Genomic DNA, 25,649 nt, shown 5'->3' on the forward strand with positions numbered 1-25,649 from the left:
ATGCACTTTGGATAATTAGCAAAAAGTTGTCTGTCTGTTTGTCTGTTTGACCCTGAACCGTTGAAGAAGAACCAGAACCACAGAGATTCGGTGGCCAAAAATAGGCCAGTAAAGGGGGTCAAAGGGCAGGCTGGCACAGAGCAGGGCAGGCCAGGGCAGTGGGTGAAATGTAAAATCAATAATCATTTAAAATTCAAATGCGCAACGCCTCGAACAGCCGAGAACCGAAAGCCTACCGAGAGCTGGAAAATGCCCAAGCAAACGGAAAATGCAAAATGGGAAAAACAGATAATGAAAAAAAACCAGAAGAAAAGTGTAGTAATCGTAAGAGTGGGCGGTGGAGGAGGTAGTAAGGGCTGCCCTACTCCCCCCTTGCTAATGAAATTAAAAATTGATGCTTTGGGGTCTCGCCCTCCAACCACTCTCTTCGCTCAGTCTGTGCGAAAATCTAGGCGAATATGCTAAGCAAATGTCATTTAATAAATTGAAAAAAGAAAAACCCAAGAGCGGGGCACCGCGAGAGCAGAGCAGGGCAGGGGCAAGTCTCTGAGGAGGAGACAGCAGCAGCGGCAGTGTTATGCCTGATTGATTTTGTGGCGTTGGCGGTTGCAAATGCGAGCGGCAGTGCCACTGAGCCACATGGAACCACAAGAAAAGATAAATGCCGCCCCAAGGGTTCGTTTGAGCGGTAAGCGCGGGCTGACACGTCTCTTTTTTGATAGAGTTGCCTCTCCAGTGGAGCTGGGTGGAGAGGGGAGATGCTGCCACAGATATTGTGGTTGGCGTCTGGCCTGGTTGCTCAATCTTCCTGGTTGCTGCCGCTGCTGCTGCTGCTGCAAGCCTCCAAGCCGTTGACATCAATTAAGTATTAGAAAGAAGAGATAGAGATGGGTGGGGAGGGGAAACGGGGGATGGATCATTGATTAACACACAAGTTTATGGCAATTGCAGGAACAGTTTCCATTTTCCATCCCGAGTGGAGAACCACTTCTGGAGAATCATCCAACAGATGGTGGTGGCTGTGCGCCTCGTGTGGGCGTTTGTCTGGCGTTTGGGAGGCGCCTCGACTGGGCTCCACTGCAATCTACGCTCTACGCTCTATTTGCTTGCAGCTTCATTAGTCGCCGCTCAATTTATTTGCCTCCTTTAGACGCCAATTAATCAGATTATGTCAAAATGTGTCACTGGGTTAATGCAAATATATTACGTTAGAGGCAGAGCTGCTAGACAGCAGCAAAGAGTCTGCTCTGCCATTCCTATTCCTACATTTATTCGTTCGTTGGGATGTCTGTCCCACTGTCTGGGCCTCCGTGCCTCTGCTTTTCGCCTCTTTTTCGTTGCAGAGCTTTAAAGAGCTTTGTCTGTTTGTTTGTCTGTCTGGGGTGTCTGGCTGTTTTGGATCTCTGAATCGGAATCGGCTGAATCGGATCCACTTAATTAGTGAAAAACAGAAAACTAACAAAATGTCGGAAGAAAGGGGAGAGCTAAAACAGTCGCCTGGAAATCACTTTTAAGCCGCTTAGTTGCCAATAAATCAGGAAATTGAACAACGATTCAGTTTCCCCGTGCCACGTACCCATTTAATTGCATTTGAAATTAAATAGAAATCGCTAAGAGCAGGCAAGGGCTTTAAAATGTGTTTTGTTTTGTTTTTAGGTGATGTTTGAAAGAGGATTTCGATTCGAAAAAAAAGTGAAAATAGTTAATCTGGGCTTAGGGTTTAGGTTTTTAGGTTGATGTTTTTTGTGGAAAAATTCTGTATACAATATCTTTATATTTCATTGAGTTTCTATCGATTTATTAATACCAAAACCCACTGAAAACAATGAACGAACTCTGCCTCTGGAGTTGCATTCAGTTTGAAGGCTTCATTTGAAGCTTCATTTAACCATCAGTTACCTGTGGCCACTCCACAAACAAAACAATGTAAATACAATACAGATATCTGTGACTGCCTCATCCAGAGAGGAGAGGGAGAGTTGCTCCTCTGTACACCATTTGGCATTCAGCGGAAAAGTCATTAAGTGACACACCCGCCTACAACAAAAAACAAAACAAAACAAAACATTCCAACCCCAAAAATAGATGCCAACATATTTATCATCATCTGAATAAGGAGAACAATCATGATGTAACGACAGGGGGGAGTGGTGCAAAAAAAACAACAACACAGGAACGAAGCGGATGGGAAGGGGTAACTGGAACTCCACTCTCCCATTCCACCTCTCTCATTGTTTAATCACTCATATCACCGACTTTCAGAGCATTTTTCTGATATTTTGTTGTTGTTTTGTTTTCAACTTGTTTTTTGGGCGTGTTTTTTAACAGTCAACAGATCGGCGACGACGCGCCTCATTGAAGGCGGTTTTCGATGTACGGAAGTTGCATACCCCTGAACGGAAATTGAGACATCAAATTTAATGAATAACCGAATAGATATTATGAATATATACGAGTACGAACACGGGTATGGGTACGAATATGTTTCAGCATACAAATACGAGTATTCGGCTGCTGCTTGACTTTCGCTTTTGCTGTCTCTGAAACTCTAAAAAAAAACCAACAAAAAAGAGTTGTAAAAAATACTTTACAACTCATTAAAAATTATTATTGTTTTTGCGGCCATAAAAATGATGAGATCCTGCCAGCACTGCCAGGTAGAACTCATGAGTGGTGGTGTCATTGGTGGATCCTTTTTCTGGGTTTTGGGCTTCCTGCTTTTAAAAATATTACACCAAAAAAAATATACAAATTTGCGTAAAATTTTGCGGCCGCATCTCAGTTTTCTCTGGAAAATGAGTAGCTGCCTGGAGAGGAGGCAGTCGGAGAGTTGGCAGAAGGTGAGAAGATTGCAAAGGTTAAAACGCCTTTCATTCTTATTACAGTTGAAAAAGTTTGCTTAAGGCTTCGGCTGTCTCTGTTGCTGTCGCTGCCTTGGCTGCTGCTTATTTCCCACGAATTTTCCAGGCGGGATGGGGCTGAAAAAGGTTAAGCAAAGGCAAAGTTTGATGTGAAAAAGGTCTTCCTTCAAGTGCTTCTCAGAATGTTTAATTCAATTTGTTGAACTAATATTTCCATTCCCTTGCTGCCCCCTCGAGAAGTGGTTTTAATCAAAGGGAAATGAAAGACAGCAAGAGAGAGAGAGATAAATGAGTGTGCAGCTGGCCCTGCGATAGGCAGACTTATCGATAGCTGGAGTAAATATCAACGATTTCCAGCCGGAAATGCAATAAAATATAAGATAAATTCAGGTGATTCTTGTATCTTAAGGTAAGGGAGAAACATGGTTAAAAGCTGTGCCTCAATCTAGACAACATTCCTACATATTTATGTGATAGGTTCCCCATTTGTAGGTAACATTAAGCGGAAGTACAGCCACGCGATAAATATTGAAACATATCTTGGGTGTTGGGAAACTTTTTTCATGGCTGTTTGATCTGGTTTCAACTGGCTTCCGCATAACTCCCATGAAAATTCCCATGCATTCTTGCAGCCCTCTTGAAAAACCATAAAACTAACTCTCTATAACCTGCTTTTCATTATGCTATATGTATGTTTGTTCAAAAATTTTCACTAAACGTTTTACGGGCTAAAGGAAACTGGACATAGGAAGGGCAAGGGGAAAAGCCATTTCACTCGAGTGTCGAATGGCAGCAGGCAGCAGGCAGAAGCCAATTGAATGCATTTTATTAATGGCATCCATGACTTGGCCTCTGGCTCCTGGCTCTTGGATACTGGCTAAGGCTGTGGGGTGCTGTGGGTCTTGGCATCGATTGACAAAAGGCGACAATAAAGTCATCTTGCCCCCATATACCCCTCTTTGCCACTCTTCGTCTCCTGTCCCTTTCCTTTTTGTGGCTGCTGTCTGCTGCAGTTGCACTTAATTTTATCTATTATCCTCCATTTTTGTCATTGTCTAAAAGGAAAATGAAGATTCAGAAGACACACACACATATCCTTTGATGCTTTTGTCGTTTTTATCGTGTTGGAGGTGGAGGCGCATGTCTGGCTTTTGCGATAGAATCTACGGGAGAGCATCCTGGCAGCAGGTGTGCCATTGAAAGTTTTAGATGCTCATCCAGGAATGGGATGATGGCGCTGTGTGCTGCTGTCTACTGCTGCTGCTGCTTCTGCCCCTTAGACTGCTCCTGTTTCTGCTCCATCGACTGCTCCTGCTGCTGGCAGCCTTTTGCTGCTCTGTTTGGAAAATGTGATAAAATGATTATAAAATAATTTTCACAAACAATGGCAGCCACATGCACACGTACATCGGAACACTTCCCCCCCTCTGTTCACCTTCCTGTTCCTGCAAAAATGTGCAAAATTCTACCCCTAAAACTCTCTCCTGTAGAGATTCCTGTTCCTGCTGGTGCTGCTGCTGCTGCTGTGGTCATCCTGTGGCTCTCCTTCTAATTGAATAGATTACGGGGTCAGATCTTTAATGGCTGCTGCCTGAACTCTCAAAACTTGCAAATACTTTTTCTCCTGTGAGTGTGCAGGGGGGTGGAGGTGTCATGTCATAACATTTTACTGGCTTCTCCACCCCATTAAATATGCCCCAAAATTATTCCATCCATAAACATTTGCCACAGGAATTGCACGGAAGAGTGGAAAGTGTGGCACACCGATTGGTGTGTGGCATTTATTATTAATCCAAATTCGTGGCTATCAAAATTTCCCAGTGCATATTATGCTTTTCTTTGTTGGATTTTGGCATGGAATTTTGGAAGAGAATTTCTTTGTCTTTTGTTCTTTAAATGTGGAAAATGTAAACTTCTTTCTATAGAATTTAATAAGAAGTGAGCAAATATAATATTCAGCAGTTCATATTTTATTAAATTAATGCAGCAACCTCTCTTTACCCACCTTGATGCTATTTCCGCACTTTCTCCTTCATTTCAAGTCTCCGAAAAACCCTGCCCCTTATAAAATACAATCGGACAACTCTTTTCTCGCAGTTTTCCACAGGAAACCACGCACAATCCCAACACGAATTTTCCCATCAATTTGTTTGAAATCCAAAGACCACACACAGCCAGATACTCAGATACAGATACAGTTACAGATTCAGCGAAGAAAACGGAACCCACTCTTTTGAGAGCTTTGCAAAAGAAACATTTAAATCCGGACTGGAGCTCCGCGGACTGCCTGCCGCTTGTAGAGGGGAGGCAGGGGGCAGGCGAACAGGCAATGTGCAATGGCCAATAAACATGTCTTAAAGCTCTCCGTGGCTCGTGGCTGGTGGCACACAGCATTTGAACCAGTTTCCAGCTTAAGCCACAGAGCCGCAGTCCAAAGAACACAAAAAACACAAAGAAAGATCTTCCCTTTACTCTTCTTTCTTCCTTCCTTCCTTCCTTTCTGCTCCTTTCTGCAGCTTCAATTTGTACAAATGCGTAGAAAAGGAGGGGCTGCAAAGGAGGAGGCGTAAGAGGGACAAGGATGGTGTGGGGCGGCAGCCACAGATGCAGTTCACATTTGCAACATTTGCAACTTTATTTATCGCATCGAAAACATCTTGTAAATTTTCCACGTTATTTTGCGCCTCAAGACATGCTTCCCCTGCCATCCCCACCACTGCGCTGCCATCGTTTCCATCGCTGAACAATTGAATCCAAAGGAGAGCTTTTCCACCCACTAAGGAAAATTCGTTTTGGGCCACGCCTTCTTCTGGCTCTCTGCCTCTGGCTACGGGGCGGCACTAGAGAATTGAGAGAGAGAGAAAGAGAGAGAGACGACTCCTCTCTCAATGGATGCCTTGTTTTGATCATTTGCCTTGTGATAAATTGTGTTCCATGTCGCTTGGCACTCGCGCTTGACTTTTATTGCTGAAGGAATGCCCATGGCATGGGGCAGTGCCACAGCCACATCCCCAACCAAAGCCAAAGCCACATCTAGTACTTCTTTTGGGCCAAGTCCATAGTCATCGTCTGGCCATCAAAAACTCTTTCGGCCGCTGTATTATTTGTTCTTCTCCTCCTCCGTCCGCTGCTGCTGCTGCTGGCTGCCTGCCACAGACTTTGCCCCCAAATGCAATTCTCGTAGTTTGAAGTTTATTTGCCGCCGAGCGGGTGACACGTTTTTGTTGCTACAAATTTGATATCATTTTTCAACGCCACATAGAATGTGTTGCATTCTACAGTTCGTTGGGGCATGCCACCTAGTGACGTTTTTGGGGGCGTGTTTCGTCGTCTTTGGAGTGACTCTTGTGGTTTCAATTTTTTTTCGTTTGCTGACGCATGACGCATGCAACTTTTGGCGCTACTCAGAAGCCAAGAAAATAATTCAAGATAAATGTTTTGGGATTTTTTTTCTTTTGTTTTGGAAGGGGCTTGGGGCGTGGAAAGGAACGGAATATTTATATAGAGAATCCATTGGGATCTATGGTATTTTATGGGCTTGTTGCAACTCCATTGAGACTTTCAAAAATTTAACCAAAATTAAGTGAAAAAATGCCACTTCCAAATATAAATGTTTCCCTTATCTAAAAGACTTTCCCCCAGCCCAAAATTCATCTCCTCCAATAACCCAATGAAACCTGCAATTAATTGCCCAACAAATTTTTGGGTTCCCATATCAAATATCACATATCCATCTTTTTGGATTGACAATCCACACACCAATCATTAGTTAGAGTCCGAGAACCTTTGCTCAGGGCTATCTAAAACAACGAAAACTATCTACGACTATCTGTTGATATATTTGGAATACTAATAGAAAATATATATGCAGATATAGGAAACAATCCATTAAAGAGATCGACCGTCAACAAATGTTGCGCCCACGCAACAGACAAAAGATTTCCCTTTTGTTTAGCATTTTGTATGAGGATTTGACAATCACAGAGTGGAAAATTATTCATGGTCGAGAGCCACTCGAGAACTCCAGACGGACCAGAGGTGCGGCGGGGCAGACTCATAGCTGGGGACTTTCCCCTGTGAAAAATGCAGTAAAACCAAACAGAGCGGAACGAGGGCTAAACAAAGGCTCCGCAGTGAGAAAGAGCGAGAGAACCCCAGAGGAGAGTCGCATAATGCACTTTTGCTTTTCTTTTTACTTGTTGGTTTTTTTTAATTTTTCATTTGCTGAAATTTCCGGTTCTTTAATCCGTCAGATACGAGGCTTTGGCATGATTCGTATTCTTATTTTTTGTATTTTTTTGTGTTGCTTTTTTTCCAGAATTTATTTGTATTCAAAAAGTTGAATGACTTTTCGGTTGGGCTTGGGTCTCTTTTACTCAGAAATTCACGACTGTAACCCCACGACTGGAACCACGAGCGAGCGGGGGGGTTCAATCAAATTGCAATTATCTTAAGCACGTGTTTGAAGCGATTGAATGAAGGGTGGGAGGGGGGTACTGGGGGATTTCTGATCTACGATTCGTGACGCTTTTGATTTATTGCTGTTTGAAATGTTGAACCATTTTCACGCAGCCATTGCATGACTCAGCTCTTGGGCTCCAACATATTCTGCTGATCTTTTTTGGTAGCTCCAGCGGATGGATTTCTTTGTTCACGTGTAGTTTGGTTTTTTTTTTTTTTGGGAGCACAAAGTGTGACCGGCCTCAAGGGCTTTCTATTTCTACGCTTAGAGTATTTCTCTCTCTCTTAATTAGTTTGGTTTGTTGATAACAAAATAATGGATTATATGCGAAGGTCTATAGGAATTATACATACATATGTATGTAGGTATAATCGGATGCCAGCAGGTAAACGGATTTCTTTTTCGAGATGCCTTTGCGCCCCCCTTGGGGTTCCGCTTTGCTTTTAAGGTGATTTATTTGCTGTTTTTCTGTTGGAAGCCCACCGAAAAAAGTCAGTTAAATGTTGAGACCCCTCGCATGTGCCTCGAATGGGAGATTAAAGTTGGAGTTTTTTTTTGTATTTTGTATTTTGGCAAACACGAGAGTTTGAAAGTGAAAATATACAAAAGATTTGGACTTGCTGCAACTGATAAACAAATTTAACATTCATTTGATGTTTTGCCATGTTGCGAATCATCAAATACACGAGTATTCTGTTTGATGGGTGCCAAAGACAGCGAAAAGTCGCCGCTCGAATGTCACTTAAGGAATGATATTTACTTATCGAACATGATATCCGACATGATATTTGACGACGTTATCGATACAAATAAATGAAAGCAAAATTCTGGTGGTGGGAAAGATAAAGAGAAATCATTTAATACGGTTATGGGAAGCTCAGGATCACGGTTCAATAATTTCACGCCATAATATTCCATAAAATTTCAATGCTTTATGCATCATTATAATTTTCTATATTTTGATGATGTTTTTTTCTTGCTCATTCCATTTACATATCCGTGCACATACCTAATCCCCAACTCAATGACCATGTAATCCCCCATATAATCCCCCTTTCAATTATCCATTAAAACTGCAGCCCCGCTCTTTCTCGCTCTGTCAACTTTCTGTCTCTTTCAATCTGTTGCACATTTGAATTATTATGAAATATCTGTAGCTGTATCTATGGTTATGGGGGTGAATTATCCTCTCTACCCATACTTTTTGCTGGAAAACGAAAACATTTGCATATCCAAAAGGCAATAACAAATGCATTCCGCACACACACACACACACACACACATCAGTGGGGGCGACATTCTATCAATATCAATTCATATTCAATGGGAGGGAGGGACACTGCGGATGGATGGATGGGATTCCGTATGCCAGTCAGCGATGAATGTAATCTCTGTGAAACCTCCCGAGGGACGGGGCATATAGAGGGGGTGGAGGCGGCTATAACGAGTTAAAAAAAAGTGAAAATTATAATGAAATTCATTGGGAATTTCCCTCACGTACGAAACAAAGTACATCAATCAAATTGAAATGCAACCATCATCTGCATTCCTCTCTCTCTCTCTCTCTCTGTCATCTCTTTCCTTTCTGGTTCTCTCCCACTCTCTCTCTCTTGCCATATTTTGTAATGCAATAATAATAATAATCATTCACAGAAATAATGCAATAAATAATATGCTCTCGGTATTCCACTGATTTTGTTTTTTGTTCTGCTGCTTTCTTTGCTCTCGTGCCATAAATATTTTTCTGCATGCTGCGTTTCCAATTAGTGAGAAGAGACCACCGCAGAAAATCGGAAGGAATGGAATTTTCTGAAAAACAAAATTTATGCAAAGCCAAACACAGAGAAAGAGAGAGAGAGAGGCAGAGACAGGCAGAGAGTGGGAGAGTGAGAGTAAGAGAAGGCAATGGGAATGCAGTGGAGTGGAGTCGAGTCGAGTGTAGAGTGGAATGTTGCCTCTACTAATTAGACACTTGTCATTCGTCGTAATGTTGTAATAAATACCGTTACAATGTCATTACCGGCATTACCTTCTTTCTCTCCCTCTCTCTCTCTCTCTCTCTTTTTCACTCTTTTTTTCTGAACATCTCTCTCACTTCTCTCTCCCCCCAACCCCCTTCTTGTGCTGTGGAACGACTGCCTTCACTCATCTTCTTCATGGCGGCGGCAGCGTCGGCCTCTTGTCTGTCAATCGCTTGTTAGTTTTTTGTTTTCTACTTCTCCTTCCTTCCATTCCCTCTTTACCTCCCTTTACTCACTCTCTTGTAACCCCTTCTTCACCTCTTTTGACTTTATTTAAAACTTTGTTTTGCTTTAACGCTTAGAATTTTTAATGAGCTTTCGTCTACCTCGTACTTCTCTTCTCTTCTCTACCACAAAAGCAAAGCAAAGCAAAGCCCTTCCTTTCCTTTACTCTTTTTCGTTGTTGTTGTTGTTATTTTCTCTGTTGTTTTTTCCAGTTTTTCCGCTGCTTATTTTCTTGTGCTTCTGAAATGTCATCTATTTTTTTGAGGTTTGTTCTTTGTTTTTCTTTGGGTTTTTTCTCTGCGGGGTCATTGCTTAGTATTACACTCTGGAGACTGCTGGACTGGACTGCGTTACAACGGGGTCTCGGACATTCTCCTTTGAACCCGAAAAACTAAGCTAAAGTCTTGAGGCCTTTAAAGTTCTTGTGGGCTTTGCTACTGGGCAGTTTTCTTCTGGGAAAAAGCGTGTGAACTTATTTTATTTATAAGAATTTATTTTATTTATTGATATATGTAGGGGCAGCCTTTTCTGATCGATACAGATTATTCCTTGTAATCATTTCCTTTATTTAGCTTCAAACACATTCTTACCGACCGAAGCACCTGTAAATTTTCACGACTTCTCCCTTTTTATTGCTTATTTGTTCGAGGTACTTTCACGCCCTCTCCAACTCTCATACCATTCGCCCCTTCCCACCCATAGCTTCTTCCGTTCCCAAAGATCTCCCAAAGGTCTCTATTTCTCATAGCTCTGGAAAACAAGTTCCCTTTCAGTCTGGTGTACCAGCGTTGTTCCACTAACCTATCCCACATTTTTTTTATTAGCTTTTCCCAAACAAACAGCTCTCTCCTTCCCCTCCCTACTGTAGCTGTTCCCACTCCCCTTATCGCACCTCATTCGCTAGATCATTGTCGGATGGCTATGGATCCCCACAATGTCAGGGGCCTCTCTCCCTGTCTCTCTGGCAGAACAAAACAGAACAGAATGAAGACAACTCAAGACCATAAATATCTTAACTGAAACATTCGAGGGATTGGGGAGTGGGGAGTGGAGTGGGAGCTTATCTATAAGTAAATGTTGCCCAACATAATTTACACACTCTCTTACAAACAGAGAACCAGCGAGAGAGGGAGAGAGAGAGGGACAGGTAGATAGGGCGCAGAAATGCAAACAGAATGCAGTCAACCTTTTTGCTTGACAAACAATTTCCAAGATGTTGGGGGATAATTAACGTAGACACTGAGAGAACCCGGAGCTTTTAATGTTGCATAAACTGTGGAATTTGCTGACATATTTAAGGGAATGTTTCTTTCAGTGTATGTGCGGGGCGTGGGTTCCGAATTATGTTGAAATTAGGAGAGTGTGCGGGCAGAGAGTTTCCCTGAGAAATTTCGGCGTAATTGAGTGGCTTATTGACTCGCGTCACACATTTGAAATATTTGTGGAAGGTACTCCTCGTATTTGTACGGGTATTTGGGTGGCTATTTATATACCCCAGGCCACAGGGTGTGTGCGGTGGGGTGGGGTGTGGGTTGCGCCCGTCACTACCGACGCATGTCATATTTGCAAAGAAAAATCAAAGTGAAATCAAGTGAAAAACGTACTAAAAATAATGCTAAATGGAAGAGTGAAGAGTGAAGATCCTGTGTAACCGGTTCTTATACATAAATAGATAAAAGACACCACGAGAAGATCTGTAGAGGAGAGCGAGGAGCGAAGAGAATTGCCCGTTCATTACGCAAGAATGTGCCCTAAAACGATGCTGAAGGAAAACCTGAAATCAGCATAAAGAAAGATTAATTAACTCCAACGAACAGCAAAGCCAAGCCAACATTCAACAGAGCCGCGCAGCCCCACAGGAGGAGGGAACACTTTTGCAGGATGCGACTGTTTGCAGCTACGACTGCGGCAGCGACTGGAGCAGCAGCGACTGTTCCGGCGATCAGTTCCAGCGATGAGGCGGGCGAAATTATAAAGAACTCTCACATCAGCACAGGCGGTGGAGGAGGAGGAGGCGCAGGAGGAGGAGCCCTGATCTACAGCAATGGCAAGAACAAGTCAAGGTCATTGGAACGCTATGCCGGGGCACCACGCATCGAACTGCTGCCGCCCTATGCCACGCCCACGGGCGGTACACGACGCCGCCTGCTGGCGCCCTTCCGTTCGATGAAGCGGCGCAGTCGCAGCAGCAGCAGCAGCGGGGACTCGCACATGATCGTCGTGAATCTTGGAGCAGGCGGAGGAGGAGGAGCAGCTGCAGCACCAAACAAAAACAAAGCGACGGCCAAAGCAAGTTCGCAGAGCGGCGACAGCGGCACAGGCGGCACCGAACTAGAACACGAACTCGAACCAGACGACGAAGATATCGACGATGACGACGAAGAAGAGGTGGAGGGAGATGATGGAGAGCTGGAGCTGGAGCAGCAGAGCAGCCAGCTGAGTCTCAGCTATTCGCAGTTGAGTAGCAGCAGCGGCTGCGCAGACGAAGATCATACAGACGCAGCAGCGGCAGCAGCGGCAGCAGCAGTGGCTGCCATCGAACATGTTGCATCGAACGAACGCAGACGCAACATGTTGTCGCTGTACTCGTCTTCTTCCGAGGAGCAGCTACACTGTCGTCTCGGCGATATTACACTGGTGGACGACACCTATTCGAATTACGATCCACAGAACGATGCGGAGCGCATGTTCCTTCAGGTTGTGGGCATATTGCGCGATGAAAATGAGGTTTGTGCCATGGCTAACGGTTTATATTTTTACAGTGGTGGCTTCTAATATTAGTGTTGCTTGATCGTATTTTTGTGGAATTTTTTCATTCAATTTTTAACGAATTTTCTTTGATTTTATATTTGAATTGAATGCTGCATTTCCCTTCTGTAATTTGTTTGTATTTAAATCTAAATGAATTCCCCTTTAAAAGGCAGCAAAAGGATTTACTTTCGTGATTTTAAATACAAAAATACCAACTTTGTTCCTGTTTCTCTCTTACTGGCCCTTTCCCCCCTCGCTTTGCCTTTCTCTTTGAGTTTCACTTGCAATTTCAATTAATTAATGACGCTCCTGCAAGGATTTCCATTTCCGTTTCCGTTGCGCGCTTCAATGGAGGCAAAGAGGGAGAGCAATAGTCGGAGAAACGTAAAGAGAGGGAAAGCCACGGATATGGGATATAAAAGAGAGCAGCAGCAGCCAGAGGTAGAGGGGAGGGGGATAAAGCGAGCAAAAGAGGAATCTCTGATTAAAGCCGGAATCACTGCTCTCGGGTAGGAACTACTCCCCCTTCCCCAGAGGGATCCTTTTTCCTAGAACTGGGGAAATTCCCTTTCCCGAAATCGATCCTTAACCCTTCAAAGTGTCAATTAGGAATGAAAGCTCTCCATCAGCAGCATTTTTCCACACACAGCGCGGCGCTTTTCCCCTAGAGTCGACAGAGGCAGAGGCAGAGGCAGTGGAGGCATGCCACAAAAGCAGCATTTTTAATAAGCGACGCGGGCGGGCGGTCGTTGCTTGTCGTTTTCCTTCCATACTTCCACTTCCACCTCCACACAGATGCCATAGAAAATATGGCGACAGCTTTTTCTTTATTTATTTAACCAACTTTTCCTCCTCCTGGCTTGCCACCCCAGGGGGTACAGGGGTGGGCTGTGGTGGGGGCCTGTGTAGCTAGGAATTGTTATGGGCGTCAAACGGAAAAAGGTATTACATTTCACAGTGTTGCACTTTTTAAGTACGCCGGACGGATGCCATGGACAGACGCCTGCCCGTCACAACTATGCGGCACGGGCAGGGGCTGTGGTGGTCTTTTGCAGCCTTACCACCAGCCCCTCCCCCTTGCTTGGCCATCCATATTGACTTTACAAGGATTCCCTGCCTGCCATATATACACAGTGGAATGAATGAATGTTGCATGGACTTTGCCTTCGTTGATTAAACTTCTCGCTTCTTGCTGCTGCCTTTTTCCAGCGACTTTTCTTGTGTGTTTTTCCCAAGGAGGCAGCTTTAAAAGTGCATTGGCCCCTTGTTATCAGTGGCAGCACACACCCTACCCCTTCCATGCCAACCTGCCACACAGCCTTCTCCTTCCTTCCTTCCATAATGACTTCGATGGCAAACAGCTTTCTTGTCTCTTTGTTGCGGCGACGGTGGCGGCCACTTTGTTGGCTTTTTGCTGCCACTAATTAAAGGAGCTGCTGCTGCTGCTGCTACTGATGCTACTTCCTACAACTGCAACAGAGAAAGGCATGTGGCATGTTGCATATTTATTGTAAACATCAAATTATTGATTGCGCCGATGGACGACAAATTGGGGCAGGCTGCAGCCTTTGTGGCTGCTAATTAGAAAAAATATGAAGAGAAAATACACACAAAAGAGGAGGGAGGAGAGCCTTTGAAGAATAGAAGTTGAACACAGTGCAGGGGGAAATTATGTGCACGCTTCATTAGCACAGGAATAATAAAAGTCGAGGGTAGAAGGGGGAACGGTCTGGGGGGACAAAAGGCTGCAATCAACGGCAGGTGAAACGACAGGAAAGAGAAGTGGAGAAGCTGTTCCTTTTGTTCGCTTTTCTATACCATAAAAACATGGTTTTTCGAAAAAAATTTATATAAATTTGAGCAGAAAAAACAGCTAGAGAAGACAACTTAAACCATACCTAAGTTCAAGAACCATAGAAAGTGCTACCTTAAATATCAGCCAGATGAAGCGTCAGGCCACAATTCTTCAGTCAAACAATTCTTTGAAAAGTATTTTCGGAAAACCGCAAACAAACTAAATGAAGTGTGGCCTCAGCCTTGAACATGAGTTCAGTACAAAAACAACTCAATCTCGGTGAAATATGTATGGAAGTTCCTACCTTCCAACCACCATAGACGAGTACGTGTATGCCCACCCAACTTTATTCTAATACTGGCTAAAGACAATCCCCAATGAAAATCCCTTAAAAAAGTAAACAAGAAAATAGGATTTGCACCCGAAAAGAAAAGAAGTGATGATGGGAAGGGAAGGGAAGAGTTGCAGAAGAAAACAATGAAACAATTGCCATCAGTGGACATCGCTGGGGAGATGCCACAAAACAAGGGCGAAAACAAAAACAGAGAGGGGAAAAAGAGAGGGAAAACAAACAGAGAAAGAGCAAGACAGGAGACAGCAGACAGCAGACAGAACCCATGTGGGGTGGGGGGCTTAGCATTATTGGGTATAAACGTTGTCCCAGTAGCCAGTAGCCAGGAGCAGCCTGCTGCCCAGCCAAGGAGTTAAAGGCTGGAAAAGCTAAAGGAAAAGTTGCAAATCAAAAACACAAACTTGAAGAAAACTAAATTAAAAAACTACAACACACAGAAGCAGAGAAGGGAAAGCCAACTGCAGCGGGAGATGAAGGGAAAACTAAATGAAATAATAAAGTAAACGAAAGAACAGCAAGGAGAGGGAGAGGAATGAGGAGAGCATAGCTGGCGGGATCCTCCTGCTGCCCTACCCCACTCCTTTTGTGGAGTTTGAGGGAAAAACTTTTGCCTTTTTGCTGAAGGTACGTGGAAAATGCATTTGTGCTTGTTGCATGCAAAATGCCAGCGCAGGGCAATGAAAGTTTTCTTCTTATTGTTTTTGTTGTTGCTTGTTGCTTGCTGCTTGCTGCTGCTCGTTGCTGGGTTTATGGAAATGGAAAATGCAGACGCCAGACGCGGGACGGGACGCCAGACGACAGACTGTGCGGAATGGGGTGCGAAAGGTAAAAATTGAAAAGCGAAAATTTCACAGGCAGTGGCAGAATGGGTGGGGGGGGCACGAAAGAAAATGGGCTAAATGAAACGTGTGCAACATCTGCTGTGCACCTCTGTGTTCGACTCCTGTTGCACGTCTCATGGATGCATGCCGCTGCTGCTGCAGCAGGAGCTCCTTCTGTTTCTTCTGCTGCAGCTCCTTCTGCTCCTGTGCTGCTCCTTCTGCCTTTTCCAGTTTAAAGTTACAAAGCACCAAATTGGCACAGCGGAAAAAGTGCTGAAAGAAGAGAGCAAAGAGGGTAGCAATTGGGAGCAATGGTTCAGGGAAAAATCCCCCCCATTGGGAATGGGAGAGCATAAACGTTAAAGGGAAAACGTCCCCCTGCCTTTTTACTGCTAATGAAGATGCAACTGTGATGCAGGCAGCATGGAAAAAATACAGATCCCCGAAGGATAGATAGAGAGCGGCAGGAAGAGGCAGATTCCTTTTAGTTTAGCATAAGGAAGTTCTTTGTAGTTTAATTAGTTTTTATTTAAAATAACGAAAAAGAGAGCAATCTGTAAGATAAATAGGTGATGGAATTTCTAACTAGAATTCAATTAAATCAATTTCTCTTCAAGCAAATGTTGAAGAATCCAATCAAAGGTCAAAAAGGAAGCAATCAAATTCCAAATTAAAAATTTATCAAATGTTGAAGGAATATACTTGGAAATTGAGGAGGAATTTGGGGAATTTTTCGGGTATTTATTCTCGCAGGTAATCGAAATGGAACTGTGAAATGAGTAAATAAAATATACGAGTATTTCTAAAGAATGTTTTAAAGACCACCAACCTCATCCTATGGTCAGTGAATCTTCCCTAAATCCCTACTTAATTCATCTTATGGGTATCCTTTTGTTTTACCCTTCAATGAGATATCTTCCAAACTCCTCTGCATACATTCTACAACGAATCCTTTTGGTTTCCCTTACAAAAATACTTACAATCCAGTCTCCACAAGAGCAGTACAGTCGGGACTCAGCATATCCCTGGCACATCATTTACCAACCATAACAATATAATTAGCTTTTGTCACTTGTTTATTATGACCAAAGGCCCCCCCGCCCCCTAAGACTCCTTTGCTATGCTCCCGTGGCATCCTTTTGGAAGAGTCTTTGCTTAATTTTCTTTGCTTTTCCTTTTATCATGTGCATAAAACTTAATTTGCCACCGAGACAATGGAAGGAAAGAAGCCGCCAAGAAAATGCATTTCATTTGCATGCACACACCACACACACACACACACACACACACATAGCCACTGGGACTGGGACTTTCCCCCCAAGGATAAACGTGGCTGGGATTATGTTGCCTACTTTTCTGGGAGGCAAAACCTCATCCCTCCCCTTCTCCATCTTGCTAGCCTTCGCCCTGGTATAACTTTAATTACGATTATGGAGCTTACACTTCTGGCTAGAGGGGGCAGGGGGGTGAGTCCTGTTGCTGCTGTAACGGCTTATTATGGGGCCCGTCAAGGGGATTATATTGTTGGCCAGGCGCACAGCAAGGGGACGGATGGAGCTCCGTGCTCTAACGCAAAGAAGGATGCAACTTATGGGAGGTGCAAAGGATATAGCAACTGATCCACGCAACAAAGTGGTCGTCTGTCTATCTGTCTGGAAAGAGAAGGAAAAGCAAAGGAAGGGGAGGACAGGAAAATCTCTCTTGCAGGCACCATAAATATGTTTCCTACTGGATTTAGAAAGTTTTATGTTGGGAAATATTTATGCATTATTTGCTAAAGAAAACTCTATTGAGAGAAATGGCACAAATTACAGGAATATTAAATAAATTAGTCGCAAAAAGGAAGATAATTCACAGCCGAAATTTACAATGAAACTCTTGGAGTATTTACGTTTTAGAATTACTTCTGAAATGAATTATTGAAGATGGAAAATCTCCACTAAAATTCCCTTAATTCTTGAGCTTTCTGCATTTTGTCCCAGCCTTTTAAACACCCACATACACACCTCAATACCTCAATACATCTCTCCACTTACCTAACTAAACCTCCTGCTAAAACCCTTTTTGTATTCTTCTTTCAACAGAAAATGCGTCAATTCCAGAAGATACTCGAGGATCTGAGCTCCCGTGTGGCATTGGCCGAGCAGACAAAGAACTCGTGGCTGGCGCCCGTGTCGGTGGGCGAGGCCAATGAGCAGATGCAGCAGCTGCAGCGATTGCGTGACAAGATGACGACGGCCAGTGCCCTGCTGGACGATTGTAATGAGCAGCAATCCTTTTTCACGGCGAACCAAGTGCTAGTGCCCACGCCCTGCCTATCCAAGTTAGAGGATTTGAATACTCGGTGAGTGTGCCCTACCCCATGTCCCTATTGTGTCCTTCCTTGTTCATTGAGGGATTTGTCGTTTTGTTGTCGTTGCAGCATGAAACTCCTGCAAATTGCCATGGATGAGCGCCAGAAGGTGCTTTGTGCGGCAGGGGCACAGCAGACGCACGAGAATGGGGACGATGGGCGTAACACATCGAACAGTGGGACCATTGGACCGCTGCCGAATCTCGGCCAGAGCGTTAAGCCCCCCTGGGAGAGGGCCACAACGGCAGCCAATGTGCCTTACTACATCGAGTGAGTATTAGAGCCAAGGGGCATGTTCATTGTTCATTGCAGTGTGAGTAACCTAAACGCTTCCCCTTCGGAATGATAGCCATGAACGTGAGACCACACACTGGGACCATCCGGATATGATTGAGCTAATGAAGGGTCTGGCGGATCTGAATGAGATTCGTTTCTCGGCCTACAGGACGGCCATGAAGCTGCGCTCTGTGCAAAAGAGATTGGGTAGGTCCCAGTCCCAGAGTATTTTCCAGGGAATCCGTCCACTAAAAGTCATTTGATTACAGCCCTCGATAGGATCACAATGGCCACTGCCTGCGAGTCGTTCGATCGCCATGGACTGAGGGCACAGAACGACAAGCTCATCGATATACCCGACATGACCACGGTGCTGCATTCGCTCTATGTGACAATCGATAAAATTGATTTGACGCTGATGCTGGACCTGGCCATCAACTGGATCCTCAATGTCTACGACTCGCAGCGCACTGGGCAGATTCGTGTGCTGAGCTTCAAGGTGGGTCTGGTGCTGCTCTGCAAGGGGCATCTCGAGGAGAAATATCGCTACTTGTTCCGCCTGGTGGCCGACACCGAACGAAGGGCAGACCAACGGAGATTGGGTCTGCTGCTGCACGACTGCATACAGGTAAGGGTATACCCTTTGTACTCCTCCAGAGCATAGCAATAAAATTCTTCTATTTCTCTCGCTTAGGTACCGCGACAACTGGGCGAAGTGGCGGCCTTTGGTGGCTCCAACATTGAGCCTTCGGTGCGCTCATGCCTGGAGCAGGCTGGCATCTCCCAGGAGGCCATCGATGGCAATCAGGAGATCTCCATTGAGCTGCAGCACTTCCTCGGCTGGCTGCAGCACGAGCCACAGAGTCTGGTGTGGCTGCCCGTGCTGCATCGTCTGGCTGCCGCCGAGGCGGCCAAGCATCAGGCCAAGTGCAACATTTGCAAGGAGTATCCGATTGTGGGCTTCCGGTATCGCTGCCTCAAGTGCTTCAACTTTGACATGTGCCAAAAGTGTTTCTTCTTCGGCAGAAATGCCAAGAATCACAAGCTAACCCATCCGATGCACGAATACTGCACAACGGTAAAGCCATATCCACAGAGGAGTCCCTGCAATATACTGATCTATAACCCTTTATCCACAGACCACTTCCACGGAGGATGTGCGCGACTTTACGCGCGCTTTGAAGAACAAATTCAAGAGTCGCAAATACTTTAAGAAGCATCCACGCGTCGGCTATCTGCCCGTACAGAGTGTGCTCGAAGGTAAGCTCAGCTCAGCGACAGCTGCCATCAAGATCTCACTTAATGCGCGATCTCCCAACTTAGGTGATGCCTTGGAGAGTCCTGCCCCCAGTCCGCAGCACACCACCCACCAGCTGCAGAGCGACATGCACACACGCCTCGAGATGTATGCCTCGCGGCTGGCGCAGGTCGAGTACGGCGGCACGGGCTCCAATTCGACGCCAGACAGCGACGATGAGCACCAGCTGATAGCACAGTATTGCCAGGCGCTGCCCGGCACCAGCAATGGCAGCAGTGCACCCAAGTCGCCCGTCCAGGTGATGGCCGCCATGGATGCCGAGCAGCGGGAGGAGCTGGAGGCCATCATACGGGATCTCGAGGAGGAGAATGCCAATCTGCAGGCGGAGTACCAGCAGCTGTGCACCAAGCAGCAGAGCGGCGGCACCCCAGACGATTCGAATGGCATGCAGCATTCCAGCAGCAGCAGCATGACGGGCTTGGGCGGCAGCCAAGGCGAGCAGGGACAGGTGAGAGAACACACACACACACACACAGTCTGAGTGCTCTGCTAATCATCTCTCTTATTTTCGTTAGGACATGATGGCGGAGGCTAAACTCTTGCGCCAGCACAAGGGCCGCCTGGAGGCGCGTATGCAAATCCTCGAGGATCACAATCGGCAGCTGGAGGCACAGCTGCAGCGTCTGCGACAGCTGCTGGACGAACCCAATGGCGGCAGCAGTGCCACCAGCAGCGGCCTACCCAGTGCCCCGGGCTCAGCACTCAACTCGAAGCCGAATACCCTGCAGACCCGTTCGGTGACTGCCTCGCAGCTCAACACGGACTCGCCGGCCAAGATGAACCAACAGAACGGACACTACGATCACAATTCAAGTGAGTTTTAATCTAGGAATTGTATTAGGAACTAGGACCTATAGCTAGGAGTAGCTTTCCCCCCTCGCTGACTGTGACTAACCTTTCGATTGCTATATATATAACACCCGCACCCTCAGAGGGCATCATGCTGCCGGGACTCCAGAATGATCTGCAACAGCATTTGGCGGCCAAGCATCATCAGCATCAACTCAGTGGGGCACTGAATGCGTTGCACCAACAGCAGCAGCAGCAACAGCAGCAGCAGCAGCAGCAACAACAGCAGCAGCACTCGCAAAGAGGCGGTGCACTCACGGGAAATGGTGGCATTGACATGCCCGGAGGATATTTGGGCGACGACGGACGTCCGCCGCCGCCACCGCACTCGAGTCTGATGCAACACCAGCAACAGCAGCAGCAGCAGCAGCACTTGAATGGTGCGGAAATTGCTAAAAAAAAAAAAAAAATGAACTTTTCTTCGAGTTTTATTTTTTTTGTGTTTCCTAGTACTTTGATTGATGGTTTGATTGTTGTCTTGTGATTGATGTTGTTGTGTTTTTTGATTCTGAATCTAATCTGGATAAATATATTTCTCTCGCTTTCTGCATTCTCATGCTCTCATTTGGTCAGATCTCACCTAAAAATGTTGAATGGATTGAAAGAAACTCAATGGCCAATGCCCAATGCCCGGTAATGCCCAAGAAACATGAGTGTTGTATTTTCCTTTTATTCACAGCAGCAGAAGGAGTAAAAGGAGTCCCTTTAAAGATGAATCTTACTAATGCCAGAATATGTTTTTTGTTTTTGTTTTGTTGTCTGTAGAGAATGGCAGTGGCCTGGTGACCATCATAACCGAACAGGAAATGGAGAGCAGCAGCCTCAACAAGGATGGGAATGAAGAGGAGCAGGAGCAGGAGCAGGAGGAGACTTCGAGCAGCAGCAATACCACCACCACAAACACAACAACAACAACAACAACGACGGAGAAGACCTGTGTGGAGCGGCAGAGCAAAAACCCCTTTGATACTTAACTGAAATGAATCCAATCCAATCTAAATCTAAAGATATAGATAAGGATAAAGATACAGCCCCCTTATTTATACACAATATGCATGCGGATAGAGTAACCTTTTATAGTAGTTATGGAAAAGATGCAACAGAAATCTATATATAGTATATATACATACATTATATCGAGGAGAGGAGATGATAGCAGAGCAGAGCACAGAAGAGAAAAGAAGCGAAGCAAAGGTACGATTAAAACACTGATACATATTGAAAGCTGGAAATAATGCAGAAAAGATTTAAGGTTTAAGCGATAAAAATATACCCCATAAAACTATGCCCTATACTCTCTACAAATATCTATACAAATAATGGAAGCAAGGGCAGGAGCAACCTATATCATAGCTGAGGCATAATCATAAATTGTTAAAGAACGAAAAAATATCAAATTTCAAATACTTCCCCCCCATATCGTAACACTTTTGAAATGCTTATGAAATAAGCCTTTTGAAATGTACATTCAAATCCAGAGTTTTATTCCTATTTATTCACCGAGTCGAGTTCTTGTGTGTATTATTATTTCTCTTAATATTATTCGATATTAATTCATATCTGTGCTAACTGAAAGTGTGTGCTGCAAAATGTTTTTAATTAAAGAAACTTATTATTGAAAATATCCCTCCCCCCATTTTGAGTTTTAATTTTTTATTCGTAGATTTATAGATATACCTACCTAAATCATATGCTGACACGAATACGATCACCAAATGGACCACCTTTTTCTATTACTAAAATATTACTAAACTCTAACGTCTAACAGAAGAATCCAATATAAAAATAATGAATTATTCCAATTGCAAACTAGTCAAATTATGTACACAAAAATATGAAAGATAAACCTTAAATATGAACTATGAAGAACCGCTTTAAAATACCATACAAATACCTTAAAAATACATACCACAAAACAAAGAAGAAGAAAAATACCAACTAATCGAATCGAAACACTCTTTAGATGTCTATTCAAAAATATCGCAAAATATAACCACAAAAGAGAGAGAGTGAGTAAAGTTTTAGCCCACAAGATCAACATAAAATATATATACTAAATATATGTAGTACCAATATTAAGTTGAAGTTCTCTTAAAATATTTACAAATTTTAGTTAACGAAATTAAGTACGAAAATATGGACAATATGGAACAGGATTTAGGAACGAAACTTCTTCATTTTACGTGTATCAAACGTTTGGTTTCAAGCATTTTCCACAAAAGCAGACTATAAATCTAGAATGAATTATATACGAGATAAAATACAACTAAATATACAGAATAGATGTAGCTATGTATCTTTGAAATGCAGTTAGCTAAATTTTCTCGTATCCCACTAATAAAAAAAAAACAACAAGAAACCGTAAAGCGTAAACCGTAAACCGTAAACCTTACCGAAATGGAGAGTCCTACCAAATAACCAAAATAACCAATCAAACTTTAATAAATGAAAACCCTCCGTTTCTAGTTATAAACAAATGAACCAAAACCCCATAAAAACTTACTGAATGCTTAATCTATCTAATCGAATTATTAGTGGAAGACATATCCCCCCATAAAAATAACAAAAATATACCAAATATTTCTAAATCGAAATACAATTTGTAGGAGTAATCGTACGAATTTAAGAGTTGAGAATATTACATAGCCAAAAAGCTGCCAGATGACAAAACAAAAACCAAACTGCTAATCATTTTTGAATACGTTTTTTATTTATTTTGGCCCAGTGTGTTTTTTATACGGATAAACAAACAATATAAAAGAAATGATATATATCAGAAGCAAAAGCAATTCAAGCATATCCCAAAATAGTCTTCAGTGGAATCATCATCAAGTGGTTGTCTATGAATAAACAATTTATACGATACGATATATACTCGTAGTTATGCATTAACCCATAAAGAAGGACGAGAGAGAGAGAGAGAGCGAGTAATGTAATGGAAGGAAGCCAAACAATCAACGAAGAAATTATGAATTATGAACAGTATATTGTGAGCTATATTAGCCGCTTATTTAACGTATATAAAATAGTAACTTATTCTAAGCAGAAAATACAACTTAGCTAAATTGTGTCCAAATGCAAGTCCCTCCTTTTCCCCCCTAAAGAGCACAGCACTTTCCATGGTATGTATCTCAGCCTAAAGACCTAAAAAAGAACCCTTAGTTGAAGTATCTTATAGATCATCGATCAGCAAATCAATCAGATAGACAGATAGACAAATGAGAGAGGCCCCGAGCTTGGCGACTAAATGCAATTTCCGTTGATTCGAAATTAATTTAGTGGGTAGCAGGCATATGACTCAATTGTACCTATCTTTTGATACCGTTTATTACAAAACTAAGGACTATAATCGTATTTAAATTGTATACCTAAAATAAATAAAGAAAATCAAGAGAGAGAACGAGAAGGAGAAGGAGAGTGGCAGCAAGACCAACAGAAGAAGAAGAAGAGACCACTCCTGGGAGGAACATTTTGAAGTCAGATCTCGTGTCACATTTCAATCTGTTCTAGAACTATGCATAAAACATAAATGATACATATGATATATGATATATACATTGGAACTACATTTATATACATACATATAAAACACACACGTATGGTGGACGTTTATATACAACACATAATCGGAATAATTATACATACCATATACCATATATACCATACCATATACATATATACGGATATCATATAACATATACATATATGAACAAAACAAAAAACAAAAACCATTGCGATACAATAAATAAAACACACATCAATTGCGTTAAAAGAAACTGAAGGGAGTTTTAATGGATGGATCTCTTGTTCAATTGATTATTTCTCTATCGCTAGTTATCGCTTACTAACGCTACTATCTATATGCTTAATACATAGTAGATCTAGTGGATAAACCTTATAGACAATCTACGCCACAAAGAACACGGCAAAGGCAAATGGGAGAGAGAGAGAGAGAGATGCGTAGATGGAGAGGCACAGCAGTTGACACAGAATTAAGAGTCAGAAAAGTCGAAAAAAAATCAAGTCAGATCAGTACAGTCGCCTCCTCCGTATTAGTGATGATAGTAGGCATGGGGATCCACAGGAGCGGGTGCCGGGTAGTGGGCATAGGGACTGTGTGCCAGGGCAGGGTAGGCGGGATGGAAGTGATGTGCAGGCGCAGCCACGGGGACGGGCACAGGTGCGGGAGCTGGGTGGGCTGGAGCAGGACCAAGATGACTATAAGCCAGAGGGTAGGAGAGCAGTGGAGCGGGGTTCTTGGGCACTGGCGGCAGGGGGGGTGCTGGCGCAGGTCCAGCCAGATGGAGGGGTCCCGGTGCAGGTCCTGCCAGATGCAGAGGCGCAGGCGCAGGAGCTGGGGCAGGCTTGTAGGCGAGCGGCTCCTTTCGCACCACCGCATTGAAGCCATTATGCGGATCCGCTGTGTAGTCCACGGTGCGCTTGGTGCCGTCTGGATCCACCACGGAGTAGCTGCCCTTCACCACATCGCCATGGCGCGTCTCGTGCTGACTCTTCAGGTCGCCCGTGTAACCATCGTGGATGTCATAGCCAAAGGAATACTTGGGATCCGGATCGTAGGGCTCTGGTGCTGGCGCAGGCTTGGGCGCTGCATATGGGCCAGGATGCGGGGCATAGCCGCCATACGGCAGCAGGGCGGGGCCAGCATGTCCGCCATAGTACGGACCAGGCCCAGGTCCAGGTCCAGGTCCGGGGCCAATGACACCAGCGTAGGCAATGCCGAGCACGGCGCTCAGCAGGAATATCTGAGGGATACACAGAGGCTAAGGGTTCAGAGAGTGTGTCAGAATAGTCCACAGTACCAGATCCCACCTTCAGCATAACGTTTTCCTGTGTGGCAGAGGTATCCTCTACAGTATCCTCTATCCTCTGGCCACTCACTCGCAGTTAACTCTCGGACTCTACGCGACGCAGAGAGCAGATGCCAAACGACGACGACGACGAACAACCGCTTTAGAAGAAGTAACCGAAACTGCAGACACTCGGCTGGCGTTCTGGCAATTTATAGTCAAAAGTGGCGGCAAATGTCGCCTGCTTCACATGGCGCAGCCAGCAATAAACTAATTTAAGATCAAGAGAGACGAGACCTGGCCAGAGACCCACAGACCAAAGAGACCCACACACCAGAGACCCAAAGACCAGGTTCAGCGATCAAGCACATGGCGCAGACACACCGACACAGACAACACACAGTCGAGGAGTCGCTGTCGGTGTCTCTGTGGAGGTGCCACCACCTGGCACTGCCGACACTGTCAGCACTGGCACTGCAAATCGTGTGCCTTGCCGTGCCGTGCCTGGCTTCAACTTTGGCGCAGTTATCGTGTCGACTTAGAAAGGTTATTCTTCCGCTAAACCATTTAAAGGGACCTCACAGCCACAGCCACAGCCACTTGCCCTTTCACTTTTGTCTGGTTTTCTGGTTTTCTGCTTTTCTGTTTTCGATTCCCAACTTTGGACCTCAACTTTGGGGCAATTATGTGAAAATTTATTTCACCTAAGACAATTGAAATGTTAAATTATCATACAGCTGCCTGCCGGCGCCGGTCT

The 25,649-nt window shown here is 44.3% G+C and overlaps 2 protein-coding genes across 19 annotated transcripts in view; one reads left to right on the forward strand and one right to left on the reverse strand.

Annotated features, from left to right (window-relative positions):
• LOC111070199 (dystrophin) overlaps window positions 1–22,449 on the forward strand; it is a 160,369-nt gene extending 137,920 nt beyond the window's left edge. For 4 of the 18 annotated variants that reach the window (XM_022360572.2, XM_022360573.2, XM_022360574.2 and 1 more), the window contains 11 exons: window positions 17,373–17,632; window positions 17,711–17,911; window positions 17,991–18,124; window positions 18,187–18,545; window positions 18,612–18,995; window positions 19,057–19,177; window positions 19,241–19,683; window positions 19,751–20,048; window positions 20,168–20,464; window positions 20,658–20,717; window positions 20,850–20,880. In XM_022360572.2, coding sequence (XP_022216264.2) covers window positions 17,373–17,632; window positions 17,711–17,911; window positions 17,991–18,124; window positions 18,187–18,545; window positions 18,612–18,995; window positions 19,057–19,177; window positions 19,241–19,683; window positions 19,751–20,048; window positions 20,168–20,464; window positions 20,658–20,668 — 2,508 coding nt within the window. In that variant the 3' untranslated portion in view covers window positions 20,669–20,717; window positions 20,850–20,880. Of the gene's footprint in view, window positions 1–11,241; window positions 12,297–17,372; window positions 17,633–17,710; window positions 17,912–17,990; window positions 18,125–18,186; window positions 18,546–18,611; window positions 18,996–19,056; window positions 19,178–19,240; window positions 19,684–19,750; window positions 20,049–20,167; window positions 20,465–20,657; window positions 20,718–20,849 lie in introns of those variants that run through there. The other 14 variants (XM_022360577.2, XM_022360579.2, XM_022360580.2 and 11 more) reach the window with 9 other exon arrangements.
• A 1,379-nt stretch (window positions 22,450–23,828) lies between these two features.
• On the reverse strand, window positions 23,829–25,085 carry LOC111070207 (cuticle protein 19.8). Its single transcript, XM_022360604.2, has 2 exons — window positions 24,915–25,085; window positions 23,829–24,847 (listed from the first exon to the last, which is right to left on the reverse strand). Exons 1-2 carry the CDS (start codon window positions 24,921–24,923, stop codon window positions 24,137–24,139), a joined length of 720 nt encoding a protein of 239 aa, XP_022216296.1. The 5' UTR covers window positions 24,924–25,085; the 3' UTR covers window positions 23,829–24,136.
• Between the last annotated feature and the right edge of the window lie 564 nt (window positions 25,086–25,649).

The sequence above is a fragment of the Drosophila obscura genome, unplaced genomic scaffold (genome assembly GCF_018151105.1).
Source record: "Drosophila obscura isolate BZ-5 IFL unplaced genomic scaffold, ASM1815110v1 contig_4, whole genome shotgun sequence".
Classification (NCBI taxonomy): Eukaryota; Metazoa; Arthropoda; class Insecta; order Diptera; family Drosophilidae; genus Drosophila; species Drosophila obscura.